General features: G+C 43.4%; 1 protein-coding gene across 1 annotated transcript; it reads left to right on the top strand.

Annotated features, from left to right (window-relative positions):
- Positions 1 to 286: 286 nt before the first annotated feature.
- On the top strand, positions 287 to 8,597 carry LOC119652308 (protein CNPPD1). The gene is made up of 4 exons (XM_038056319.1): positions 287 to 581; positions 650 to 946; positions 7,436 to 7,558; positions 7,620 to 8,597. The coding sequence occupies exons 1-4, from the start codon at positions 531 to 533 to the stop codon at positions 8,328 to 8,330; spliced, it is 1,182 nt and encodes a 393-aa protein (XP_037912247.1). The 5' UTR covers positions 287 to 530; the 3' UTR covers positions 8,331 to 8,597.
- Positions 8,598 to 13,431: the final 4,834 nt, after the last annotated feature.

Here is a 13,431-nt window from a genome sequence, read left to right as displayed (position 1 = left end):
GTCTTTAGCCATTTATAGTATCTAAATATGGTTTTATTATCGCCTGGAATGCCAGGGGCTAGTTATTCAAATTTTACCTTTTTTTATAATTAGTCTTTGTTGAAACCTATTGTTTATTGATCAACAGGAGAATCTCTTAATATTAAATAAATTCAGCGTAACCAATAACTTCGACTATCTACTGTGCGAAAACGAGAAAAAAGCAATTTTATGTCAATTTCCGTTAAAAATTCCCTCATAGAACCTCATTGAACTTCCCCTCCGTCATCTCCTGCGTTTGACTTCTTGTTCTAGTGTCACTTGGCTTGTCAGCGAGTCACATTTCTCCGAGGTAGGTCGCGTGCGCTTTCACAACATTCCATATCGCGAGTTTCATCGTATTCGGCCGCAGTGAGCCTTTGTGCAAACCGAAAAACTCTTGTCAAACTATCGAACTTTCAGTGTTTTGTGCTGCGGTAATGAAATTTGCAGTGAATTTCGATTAGTGCTTGTGATCGCGAGGAGAAAACCAGCGCGGAACCAACTGAAAAATGGCAGTTGGACGCAGCAAATGCGTCATTCGTGGCGTAAAGCCGAATAAGGTAAACAGTTAGCCGTACTACGAGTGTACGTTCAGATGCTTAACCGTAAACTTTGTTTTGTGATGCAGGTTATGCCCCACGACGAGCTAATGGGGCGCTTGAAGAAGTCACTCTACTACGGTGGCATTGGCCGCCCGAAGGAGCTTACAAAAGTCAGCAGTCCGCTGGCAGAATATGCCTCAGAATTGTTCTCGGAGCCGCATAAGGGCCACTCGCTGCACCGCCTGAACAAGGTGACCGCCGGGAGTATCCAGGCCAGCCCCTGCTCACTGATCATGGCCCTCATCTACCTCGACAGACTGAACAGTGCCGACCCGGGCTACGTGAGGCGCATAACACCCCAAGAGCTGTTCATTGTATCCATGGTGAGTCTGACTACGTTTTTCACTGCTACACAATTCAATTACTCGCTCATTAGTTATCAGCTGCATGCATGGAAATTGCCGTGCTGGCCAAGCCATTGATTTTCCGCACTTGGAGACGCAACAGGTCAACGTTCCGAACCCCTTTGCAGCCACCACAAAGTCGGTCGAATCAAGGTTGTCGACGGGGTGTTTTTAGGTCTATTTTTAAGCATTTAGCTTTTGATGCAGTCAAACTCGGCAGCCACGCTGCAGGTCATTGGTCGTATCTACGGTTTCCGATCAGCTGCACTCATCCGATTGCGTCTTGCTTACACTGCAAGACGTAGGTGTGCAGGTTATGCCACAGATTACTCGGAGAATTTACGTAACAAGGCTTAATTGCAAACAGCGGAAATGTGGGGCAGCTTTGCTTATTGCGAGCGGTGATATCGCGCTCATTAGCCTGCATCCAATGCCAGGGGTCAATTTCATCGCGAGACAGATCTACATTTCTTTTTCCGCTGCTGCCATGCGACGACAACTCGTGAAAAAGCCAGAATTGTGCGGTGAATCAGAATAAATGGCAATTGCTAAGTTTTTAATAAATTGGGATGGATGGGTTGGCACCGAAATGAATTGGTCGCGCGGGGTGTCGGCAAATAGCGGGAAAGCACATGATATGGAAAGTGATTTATTTTTATTACTTTTATCGTTGGCAGAAGCCCCGATAAGAGGCGCAAAGCTGTTGATACTTTCCTTTATGCACGACCGCTCGGTTGTTTTATGCGCCAAGTGTGCAAGTAAAGATTGCGTCACAATTACTGATAATGTTTGAGGTAAAGTCCGCAAATGGCCCAGATTATGCACGAATGTTTAGGGGGATCATATATTGTCTGTGGTAGTTTATCAAGATGGAAATACTTAGTAAAGAAGTGCTATTTAGTCAGTACCTAGGTAGAGCAGCTAGGAGACAATGGCAAAGAGGGAGCATATTATTAGGTTGTTGAAACAACTGTAAAGCTTACAAAAATTTATTTAATTAATCAAAATAGGTGCCAATCGATTCAAAACACTTCTCCCAGCGAGATTCAAGAGCATTTATACCAGTTCCGTAGAAGTCTAACTGTCGGGTGTTGACAAACTCGCCGAAGGCAATTTTGATGACGTCTTCGTTCCTCAATTGTTATTCCGCCAAAAATTACTTAAATGCTTAAAAAAGTGGAAGTCGGTTGGCGAAAGATCCGGTGAATGTGGTGGATGAGGATGCAATTCGTTCAACTTTTGAACCGTTGTTCTGGATTCATGAAGTCGTGCATTGTCGTGAAGGAGTATTACATCATCTCTGTTGACTAATCTCGGCCATTGAATATTCAATTTTTGGTTCATTTCCTCGAGTTGGGTACAGTATTTCTGTGCATTTATCGTTTCTCCAGGTGGCAAGAAAGAATAGTGGACAATTCCAGCAGTAGACCACCAAATAGTCACCATTACCTTCTTCGGATGGAGGCTCGGTTTCGGCATATACTTCGGTGGCTCATCATTATCTAGCCATTGTGCTGATCGGCGACAATTGTCGTATATAATAACTACTTTTCATTACATGTCACTATTCTGTGCAAAAACGGATCGCTTCTGTTGCGGGAGAGTAAAGAACTGCAAATGTTTTTTCCGTAAGGGCTTGCGGAGCCCATTTGTCGAGCTTTTTCACCTTTCCAAGTAGTTGCAAGTGCCGAGAAACTGTCGAATAGTGTACGCCCAGTTTCTCTGCAATGTCTCTCACAGACTGACGTATGTCGGATTCGACTAGCAAAGGCAGCTCGTCATTATCAATCGATGGTCCTGGATGTCCACGTGCCTCCCTTTGAAGGTTTACGTCGCCTGACCAGAATTTTTCGAACCACCGCCGTGTGGTTCGTTCGCTTATCGTATCAGCTCCAAATGTGCTGTTAATGTTCCTGGTCGCCTCCACTGCTTTATGACCGAGTTTGAACTCATACAGAAAATGTATACGTTCTTGGTTCTTTTCCATCCTTTTTTCCTTTTTATTCACTGTTATCACAACGATGGTCAAAACTGAAATGACTCCTTGATTAAATTTGGGACTATAACAGCGCCAACTGGTGGTGGTTTGATACCGCAAAATCGTAACTAACTTCATTTGATTGCCAAATCGGACATTTCATATGCAACAACCTAATAGGTTTTCCGCGAGAATAACGAAACTGAATGGGTTGGTGTCTCCTGAAATGTATCAGCGAAAATTCTTGCTCAACGAATAAATGGTGCCTAGTGGCGCACGTGATGGTACAAGCTGTATCGATATTCTCGACAAAAAATGGTGCACATAGGGTAGGTAGGTGTCAGTGGCTGCTGAGAGGAGCCCAATTAGCGCTGTGGTGCGCCGTTTTGATGCCACAAATTCCTAACACCGTGACTGCTATTCTGAGAGCAGAGAGGCAGAGTCCAGCCGGCTCGCATTTTCAGAGCCAGCCCGTAACATTCATGAAGGAAAGCTGCCTCGTGCACACCGCCGTAATCTTCAATGCATTTGCATGCGTCTGACACAAGAGCTCTCGTGATCGGGATATGTGATAAGCAGGCCAATCTTCCTTGACTTGGCACATCTGGTAAGCCTTCGTCGTCTAAGGCCCGCGGCTGCTAAGTACTACGAGTAGACTCCGCTCGTGGCAGCCGCCAATGAAACACCGCTTGTACCGAAGGGCTGTTAAGAATAGAGCCTCGCCTGGCCAATCTGGCCCGGGAACCCAAAGGAGGGTGATCTTGAGCTTGCCGCCCAGACGGTTTAGCGCGTCTCTGCACTGTCCCACTAGCCTAGAGGATGCGGTCGCTGAGTACAAGGCCTTGATGGCCGCTTGGCTGTCGGTCAGAATGGCTATTTTACGCTTGGGGCTCGGATCTCGCTCCAGCCATCGACTGACTTCCAATATCGCCAGTACTTCCGCGTGGAATACACTGCCGAAACCTGGGAGATCATACAACTCGGATACACTATGTGTATTCGAGAAAACCACCGCGCCGACTTCACAGACCATCTTTGATCCATCGGTAAATAATACTGAGTAATAACCTTGCAACACTTCCTCGGTCTTCCACTTTGCCCTGGTTGGAAAGTTCACAGCAAAGTCTCTCGTGAAGTTCAGCTTGCGTGTGGCATAGTCCGTGAGGAATGCCTAGATTTCCCGGGGTACTTCGTCTTAGGATATTATTGTGGACGTAGGACTTTGCTGCCCAGCATCCGGACTCACGTAGTCTGACGGCACTGCACGCTGCAACGTATTTAATGTGGACGTCTAGGGGAAGGAGATGCAGGAGTACATTGAGAGGAGCAGTATCGCCTCCCGGCTTTATTAAGGGGATACAGTATGGCAGCAGCTTAAGATGCCCTTTGCGCCCAGCGCGAGCCATGTCACCTTTCAGTAATAAGAAAAAGTACCGTCAAACGTTCGGCCAATAGTGAAACAGTAGTATATGTGCCTCTGCCGCCATATGGCTGGTTTCAGGTGCCTTCTTATTTTTCACAGAGGAGTCGTTCCAGCCCTTTCATGGTGAAAATTGTGCAATCCTCAACGCCCTTCATACTTTGAACGTCAATTCAAATGGGATGCGCAGGGAAGAATTCTCGCATGATGTGGCTTATCTGAGATTTCTTCAGATCTCCGATTTTTCGAGTAACCAGTTTCTAACTTTATCTTCATCCACCATTCGGGCTAGACCTTACCAGCAACGAACTTTACTCTTAGTAATCCCGCTGCGTAGTCTCCTTTTATCTAATCTGTACTTTGTCTTTCTGGTATATGTCTCCTGTCGATCGCTTGGACGCTATGCCAAATGACGGAGCTTATGACACTACACTACTAGACTTGTGATACTACTACTCTCGTCGTCCATCAATACCAAGCAGGATTTTTATCACGAGTTGCCCTTTGCGACGCAGAAGCTCCGTTACGAAGTTCATAACTTAATTTACGACAGTTTCAGTTTCAGCCCCTCCAGCCCGACACTTCCTACCCCAAAAAGTTTCACGATGTTGTCGACCACTTTGAACGCGATGTATTGATGGTCGCTTACCGAGAAGTCTTCCAGAACTCGCCACCTCTCTAAAGACGATATCAGTGATTCCGACGCGAAGATTATTCGTGAATGTTTCCTTCACTGCCTGAACGCCAGAACTTTTTCGTTGTCCCGATATTTAAAACCACGCGTCTAATCCTTGGTTTCCTTTTGAAGTCTGGATAAAGCATACCCTGCGCCTAACGCGGTGTCCTCCAGAGCATCAAGTCTGGCATAGTCTCATTCACGTCGAAAAACGTTGTTGCTAAACAACGATTTTTTTCAATCACAAGTCGCACGTGCTCGATATTATCTTCATCAAAAGGGTGGCCAGAACGAGAATCACTATCAACAGACAAAACTTTCGAAATAGTTTTTCCAAGTTTGAAGCAAGCATTGATGCGGATGTATTGATCTGAATAGATTTTTCTATCATTTCTAACAATAATGAAATTCGACGAACGCAAATACACACTTTATGCACAGGTTCCTGCAGATGTCTACAAGCAACCGATAAATTCGTGAAGCTTTACTGCTGACGCTCATGCCTCGCGACGTCATTCAAACTCTCTAGGATGAAGATATAAAAGCAGCGGATACTTTTCAAACATACTTCGTAGATGACCCCCACCTTATAAGATATGATAACCTAACTACTGATTTGTTCAATTTATAATGAAGGCTCGTTTGCCCAGATAGCTACTCGTGAACTGTGTGGATTGATACATTAGGCAGAATAGCCCTTTCTGCCGCCTTGTTTCCTTTGGCATCGAGTTTTACTTCTGAGTACTTTCTTAGCACCATGGACGCTTCCCCAAGTGTTGTTGATCAGACCTTACCTAAGTTACATTCTAGTCCCTAGTCCCCCTCGTCATTTGAGGGAAGTTTTGGAACCGGCAGCCGGCGGAGTTTTGTTGGCAGTTCTGGTCTTCCACAAGAGATGGGGTCATTTCTGCGTTTGGATAAGGTTCCCTTTCGTGTCACTTGTTCTATAGATTTTGATCTCTCAGTTGCAGTTTTTTTCTGAGTATTGTTAGCCTTCTTATTTCGGACGTGTTCCCATCTATTGATTTGTCTGTATAATTTGTGTTTTAACTGCTCTGTTCAGTTGGATGGGATTACGATTTCGCTTCAATCTGAGCTTCCCAGGGATTTACGGATACTTCGTTTTACGGTTGTGTATCACTGATGAAAGGAACAAGTGGTTCCCGAAGAAACTGTCTATTCCCAATGGTTCGTGTAAGGTTTCATGAATGCGACAGCAACTAATGGTTTACGTGTCCAGTGACCCCGATAAACTCGCATTGCTGGTAATTTGGTGGTCGTCTGATATCCGTGAAGCTCCGTTCGCGACACCATTTACAGCGTAACATCGTCATCTCTTGATGTCACCTATCTATCAACATTTGTCGCACCACGTTTTGAGTTTTGATTTTCTGAATAGCGATCGACTTTGAGGTACCTCGTAGTTTCCCAGGAAATACAGATCCCTCACTAAATTCCAGTGTCTTCTTATTCTGACAGGCTATGTAATTTTAAATTGGCGGTCATATGTTAGGCAAAGGGCAGGCCATTCGTATAGCCGGAAATAAGCGGGTACTACAGGATGGAGGTTGGAAAGCTCAGAAAGAAGATGCGATTCAGATCCACTAAAGCCACCCCTATTGTTCTCCTGCCAAATATCCTTGCAGAAACTGCAAGGGCTGCGAGAAACAGTTCCGTGGGGAGACGGCAAATTCTGGCACCTTCATGATTTCATTTTGATTTGAAGGAGTAGCTCATATGCGCATATTACGGTGGCTAGCATTTTATCCACAAGAGGCGGAACTTGACCGGATATTATACAATTGGGTGTCATCATCATTATTTGCGGCAACTTCTGTTTCCCTCACAGGTGCAATGGTGAATTTTCTACTCGCTATGCTTCGTTTCATAGGATTTCTCATGCTAAGCGAATTCGATAGGTTCCCGACCATAAGACTCATGTCGTTTACTAAGTCTTCAGTTCCTTACACTTGTCAATTCGCTTTCATGTTTTTATGATCAGCCGAGTCTTATGGTGCCCTTCCGACGCATCGTCGCCAACATGACCAGCGCCAAAGAAAAAAGTATTTTTAACCCAGGTCCTTGTTCATTAATATCGCAGACTGTTCGAGGCATTTGTGGTCCGATCAGCAAAATAGTACGTCCACTGGTTGGACCATAAAAGCAGTCAGTGTTTGGGGAATCGAAGCTCACCAAGTCTGTGAGTAGGGGCAGACGCAATATGCAAAAGAAAACGATGGCAGCGCCCATTTTGTTACGCACATCTGGAAGAGAACTGCTAAATCTACTGTTAGAAACGATATGATCGACCTAATTATTATACGCAGGATTTATTTATTTTATATGCTATTCCACTATTGCATTGATGTATGTTTTATTTTTGCTTCCTTACAGATGGTTTCTACGAAGTTTTACTGCGGACATGACGAAGAAGTTTATATTAGCGATTGGGCAAAAGAAGGGAATATCACCGAGGAACGCATGAAAGAATTGGAAATAGATTTTCTATGCGCAATAGTAAGTCAGCTTTTAATTCTTTCCCACTTTCACTATGTTAACAAATAATTAATATCGCCAGGACTGGAACATATACATATCGAACGAGCAGTTCTTCGACAAATTAAATTCGGTTGAAAAGATTCTTGCACAGCGTCAGGGGATACGTCGGGGCTGGTTGACCTACACCGAGCTATTGAATCTACTCCCGTCGTTCACAATAGCTAAATTCTTCTTAAGTAACATCGCCGTTATGGCAGTTAGCTATGCGGCGAGCGTAATGACAATTGCCGGAGCCTTTTTCTTAGTTAGTCACATACCTGGAAATGCCTTAACGAAAGGAACAACCACTAGCAGCCCTAGTGGTATTACTTCCAACGAATCGCAAAATGGCACGAATGGTCCCGCGGAATTGCTAGAGAATCGTACAATGATAGATACTTCGTTGAATTCGCGATGTGGCGGTCCGAATAGTATTTGCCCAATGTTCGATATAGAGGAGGAACTTCGGAAACTAGAAGACGAATACAATGAAATGGATACAGTTCCGGTTAAGTACAATGAAAATCCAGGACCTCTGATTAATCTCAATGGAAATTACACATTGAAGGAGCAAGATGTTGGCTATGAGAGTGGGGTGAATTGGCAACGGTTCAAGGATGATGATGGTGACGGGGAGGACATTGGAAACAGTGAAGACCGAAACTGTTCGAGTATTTTGTTTTGGAATATTCTCAAAAATGGCGAACTTAAGATCTTGCAGCTTCCTTATATTTGGTTTAAATTTATTTAGTTTCCCGTGTTTTTTCCTTAGTTTTTTTTTTTATTTTTTCCAATCCCTTTTTTAAGAGAGAAAGAAACTCTTATTGCTCAACCGAAATCAGTGAATCAATGAATATTCTGTATCTTGCTCGACGGACTTAAAATGTGTTAACTTAGATCATCATCAAAGAAAAAAATTTGGAATATACGTGCGAAGTTTTCTAATGAATTGAACTGAAAACACGAAAAATTTTTTACAAAAATTTGAAATAAATGTAGTTTTGATACAGTATACAATCGAACTTTGGTTTATTTATAGTTTTTTTTTCTGAACGAACCGCCCGGCATTGCCGTGCTCTTATAGCATAAAATGAACTCAGAATGACCAGGTAAGGATGATAGACTAGACTTACTAGCAGAAATTGTAATTTGGCGTTGATCAGTGTCTGCTAGAATATGTCGACGAAATTCCCCATGAATGGATGAGCATGCGGTGTCACATTCTTTCGCCATATCAGCACAGTCTCTTCTCCTAATGTTATATTCATTGCTAGCTAGACACTGCTGTAATTTCATGATCAGGACAATCTCTGGTAAAAGGTTAACTCAAAATCATTTCGACCAGTCCACGATCAAATTATTTGCTGTAGTCAGCAAGACGAAGAATTCGAGTTTACCAAAATAGGTGAGTTGGATTTTACGTGAGTAATCGGTCATTTTCTCGATTTTTAAAGTTTCTTCTTCTTGTTTTTTTTTTTGCCTTTATTCCGTTTAGTAGTGAGAACCGGTTGTCTGGATCGTGTTTTCCATTTCTCTCGGTCGTAAGCTTCCTCCGGTTGTAGTTAACAATCTAGAAACAGAGTTCCATCGGTTTCTACATTTCTGAACGATTTTTGAAGTGATTAAAGATTGCTACAGATTGCGATGCGCCTGCCCGTCAATCATCCAGGTTGTCGCCCTTAGGGTCGCATACACTTCAGCCGGAATGACCGTTGTGTATTGTCCCAAAGGAAAACCCCACTTCTCTTTTATTCAAGAGGTAGACTCCTGCTCCAGAACCATTTTATGTCTTTGAGCCATCGGTATAGAGGACGTCAGTATATCCTGACACGCATTCTTCTGGTTCGTTTTCTGTTCGTTTCAAGATAACTCCATATCTTCTACCAAACAGATGTATGGTGATGTGAGAATCGAAAAGCATTGCGAAAACTAAATTCAGTTCTCCCAAGGAGTATTCCAATGCTCTGTGCCTCCCACGTCCCTTGTTTTCCATATATATATAATCGCATTAGACTATGAGCTGCTCTCATTGCAATGCTGTGAATAAACAAATCCAAGAGCTGCAAATTGAGTAATGCATTCAGAGCTGCGCCGGATGTGGTGCTCATGGCACCGGTGATACCCAGACACAGTTCTTTGCAGTGTAGCTAGTTTACAGCTGTTTTGTTTCACACTAGGAATCCATAAGCGAATATCGGCCTAATGATAGCAACATATATCCACATTACTACCTGAGGCCTAAGTCCCCATGTCGAGGCGAAGGTCCGCCTACACGGCCCATAAGCTGTGAGAGCTCGTTTCATCTTTATCTCTACATGTTTGTTCCAAAGAAGCTTCTTGCCTAGAATAACTTCCAGTTATTTCACTTTTTTGGAGAGTCGGACGGCAAAGACCATACAGTTTCCTCCTTTTTGTAAATAATACCATTGTGGTTTTATTTGGATTTACTGAAGTGCATGCATGAGACACCAACTGTCAATCAAATCAACGGCGCGTTCACCGTTCCGAGACCTCGACCAACAACCAACACAACCACGTCATCAGCATAAGCTTAAACGTGTAGTGGCAGATTTTGCAGTTTGCAAAGTAGTGAGTTAATCAGCATACTTCACTGAAGTGGCGATGGAAGACCTTGAAGGCAGCCTTTCGTCGTTTCCGTTGTTAGGTAGCGATCAACATCCACTTCAGCGCACAGCAATCTCTGCGCTAGCATAGCGTGGGCTCACTTCATTAGAGTTTCGTCAACACCATGTTCTCTGGCGGCATCACAGAGCTTTTGGAAGGGCGCACAGTCAAAACCCCCTTCAATGTCCACAAACACCCCCATCGCATATTCACCCTTCAGAGCTGCAACTTCTATCTTTGAAACCAAAGAATAAAGAGCAGACTCACAGGACTTTCCACGTTGGTAAGTAGGTTGGTTTTCATTTAGTGGGTGCGACCTTAGCGCCTTTTCGCGAATGTGACGCTCAACCAGTCTCTCCAGACATTTCAGCGAAAATAATGTTAGGCTGATTTGTTGGAAGTTCTTTGGATTTGAATAGTCATCTTTCCCAAGCTTTGGTATGAAGACTACCTTCACCTTCTGCCAAATTTCCTTGCAACACCTTCGTGTTCAAAGGTTTGCATAAACCGCTAATTCACGTATAGACTCAACTCTGGAGTTCGTGAAAGTACCATCCGGTTTTCTAAGAGTCCAACTTGGCCGATTCATCCTTATTGAAGAATCTGCACAGCCTGGAAGTCTCCCTTTCACGTTCCAGTTTCTCACAGTATGCTCTAAAAACGTATGGTTTCAAACGTTTTACTAACCTCTTATATTCACACTGTGAGTTCCGGAAGCTTAGCCAATTTTCATGTTTATTTGTTTTGCAAACACAATTTAGAAGTCACGTGGTTGATTTCCTGAGTCTCTGCAGTTCTCGGCTCCACCATGGAACCGTTTTACCAAGTTGGCCACGGGGAAATAGGACGAGTCTCTTCAAAGCACTCTAAAAGTGTGTGATTCAGTGTTTTCAATTGATCTTCTAGCGCCAATGGAGTCCTTAGTCGCCTAGGGAGCTCCACTTTATCACCAAGAAGTTCATTGAACTTTGTCCAATCCGTTTTCCTAGGATTCCGCCTTTGTATTAGACTAAAGACTAAATTCTAAGTAACGGTGATCTGATAGTGAGACTTCATCTAGTACTCGCCAGCTTCTAATCAACTCTAACAACTTTGAAGTGCAGATTGTGAGGTCAATTACTTCACTTCTACTTGTGTGTAGGGGCGCACCCTACGTTCGCGGTCATCAGACCAGCTGAAGTGATAAAATCAAACAGCTTTCCTCCTCAAGGATTGCATTTGCTACTGTCCCAACAAATATGCTGAGCGTTCGCATCACAATCTATTAAAAGTTCAAAGCCACTTGATTCTGCATACACTACTAGATTCCTTAGTTCCTATGAAATTTCTCCTCTTACCATTAACCTGGTATTGTAAGTTGATCGCAACAAGGTCCTGGGAACAAAATTGTCTTAGCATGGTTGCCTCTAACAATTTTGACATCAGAACGCAGGCCCTCGGTCTCGAGGATCTTCCATTGAAAAAGATCCTAGTCCCCTTGACTGATCCAATACCATAGATTCTGTTAAAACCAATTCATGGCTCTTGAACCAGAAATATATAAGGATAGTCCTGCAACTTTGCCAGTCTTGCCGCCAGTAGATGGAAGAAGCTTTGGCATGATGCAGGTTGATTTGACTAAGTCTTATGTTTGTAGCTGTAAGTGCTACGTGCAACCAAATCCTGTCCAACTATGCAATGGTGGAATTTTATTTGAAATAAGTTCATTTTCGCAAACGCTTTTTTCCTCGATTAGTATTGATCTTATTCCTAATGCTGGGTGAAACACAGGGGAATAAGGAACCAAAATGTGTGCCCCAAAAGATGTACTAGTTCTCGTTCTCAGAACACATTCAACCGAAAGACCTGAAAAAGGTTCAATGGTGCATCTATATGAAATTTAGGCCTCAAAGCACATCCCACTCCAAATTATCAATGAAAATTTAACCATGCAATATATCCCCATGTTTGGTAGAAGATAGTAAGTTGCCCTCAAAGCTAGAGGAAACTGGCGCGAACCACAAGAATGCTTGGCAGGATCTACTGAGGTCTTCCGCATCGATGGCTCAGTTCTTTAATCACCTCAAAAATCGCCCAGGTTTGTATAAATCAATTACTTTATTTCTAGATTCAATACGATAAACGTACTCTGGGCAGGTGCCCAGGTGGTCACAATGGTGTTGAAGGGAATGAAATCCCGGGTGGTTTAGCATAAAAAAGGAATCAATTCATCCTATGCCGCATCAATTGGAGTGTCAGTAGTATTGGCTAATGTTGTTAACAAATGCTTCCCATACATAAACGTATCTAGAATATTCTTGCTTTTCCCCACTTCATACACGCAGGCGTTTAGTCTGTCCTATGTATATCTTATTACAGTCGCTGCACGTTATTCGGTAGATCCCGCTTTTTACCTCCGCTGCCAAAGAATCCTTGACGCTTCCCAGTAAATTCCGCAAAGTGGACGATCGACTAGAACCTACGACTTCCAATTGGAACTTTTTTATTCAATTCCTGAGGTTAAGTAGGTAGGAATACGGGGTACTTATCCGTATCGTGGTTGCCTCCTTATGCTGCGAGAATAGTGTTGTATAATCATGACTATTGTGTTGCTTGATTTTCCTTCCGATCAGTTTCTCAATAGTCTGACGATTATACCCATTCTTAATAGCGATGCATTGAGAGGATGGGTGAGGACGAGGTGATGATGTCGTTCGATGTGAAGGCATTGTTTCCCAACACGCTAGTGAAAGAGTCAATTTTCGAACTCGAGAAATGGTTGAGCCAGTTTGGATCTGGCCCGGAATGGAGAAGAAAAGTTCGTATCTATGCAAACCTTGCCAGGCTCTGCATGAACGAAAACTATTTTACGTTTCGTGGTAGATTCTACAAAACTACTTCTGGAGTAACCATGGGAAACCCCCTCTCGCCGTTACTCACTGAAAGATTCATGTCATCAATCGAAGAAGAAACTGACTCGAGGGGAATAATGCCTCGACTGTTAGAAACGATATTGACATGGTCATCTCATCTATAAACAAGATTCATCATAGAATCGAGTTTACACTAGAGATAGAAGAGGATACCCTTCCTAGATCTACATATCGTCAACTCTAGCGGGGAGCTTAAGTTCGAGATATACCGTGAGCCTACAGCAACGTAGAGAACGTTACCAGCAACTTCACACCATACATTTTCCCAAAAATGGCTGCCTATAATTGCATAATTCACCGACTGATCACATACCT

The sequence above is a fragment of the Hermetia illucens genome, chromosome 3 (genome assembly GCF_905115235.1).
Source record: "Hermetia illucens chromosome 3, iHerIll2.2.curated.20191125, whole genome shotgun sequence".
NCBI classification, from domain to species: domain Eukaryota; kingdom Metazoa; phylum Arthropoda; class Insecta; order Diptera; family Stratiomyidae; genus Hermetia; species Hermetia illucens.
Note: the sequence above shows the minus strand (reverse complement) of the source record. Positions and strands in the feature narration are given on the sequence as shown.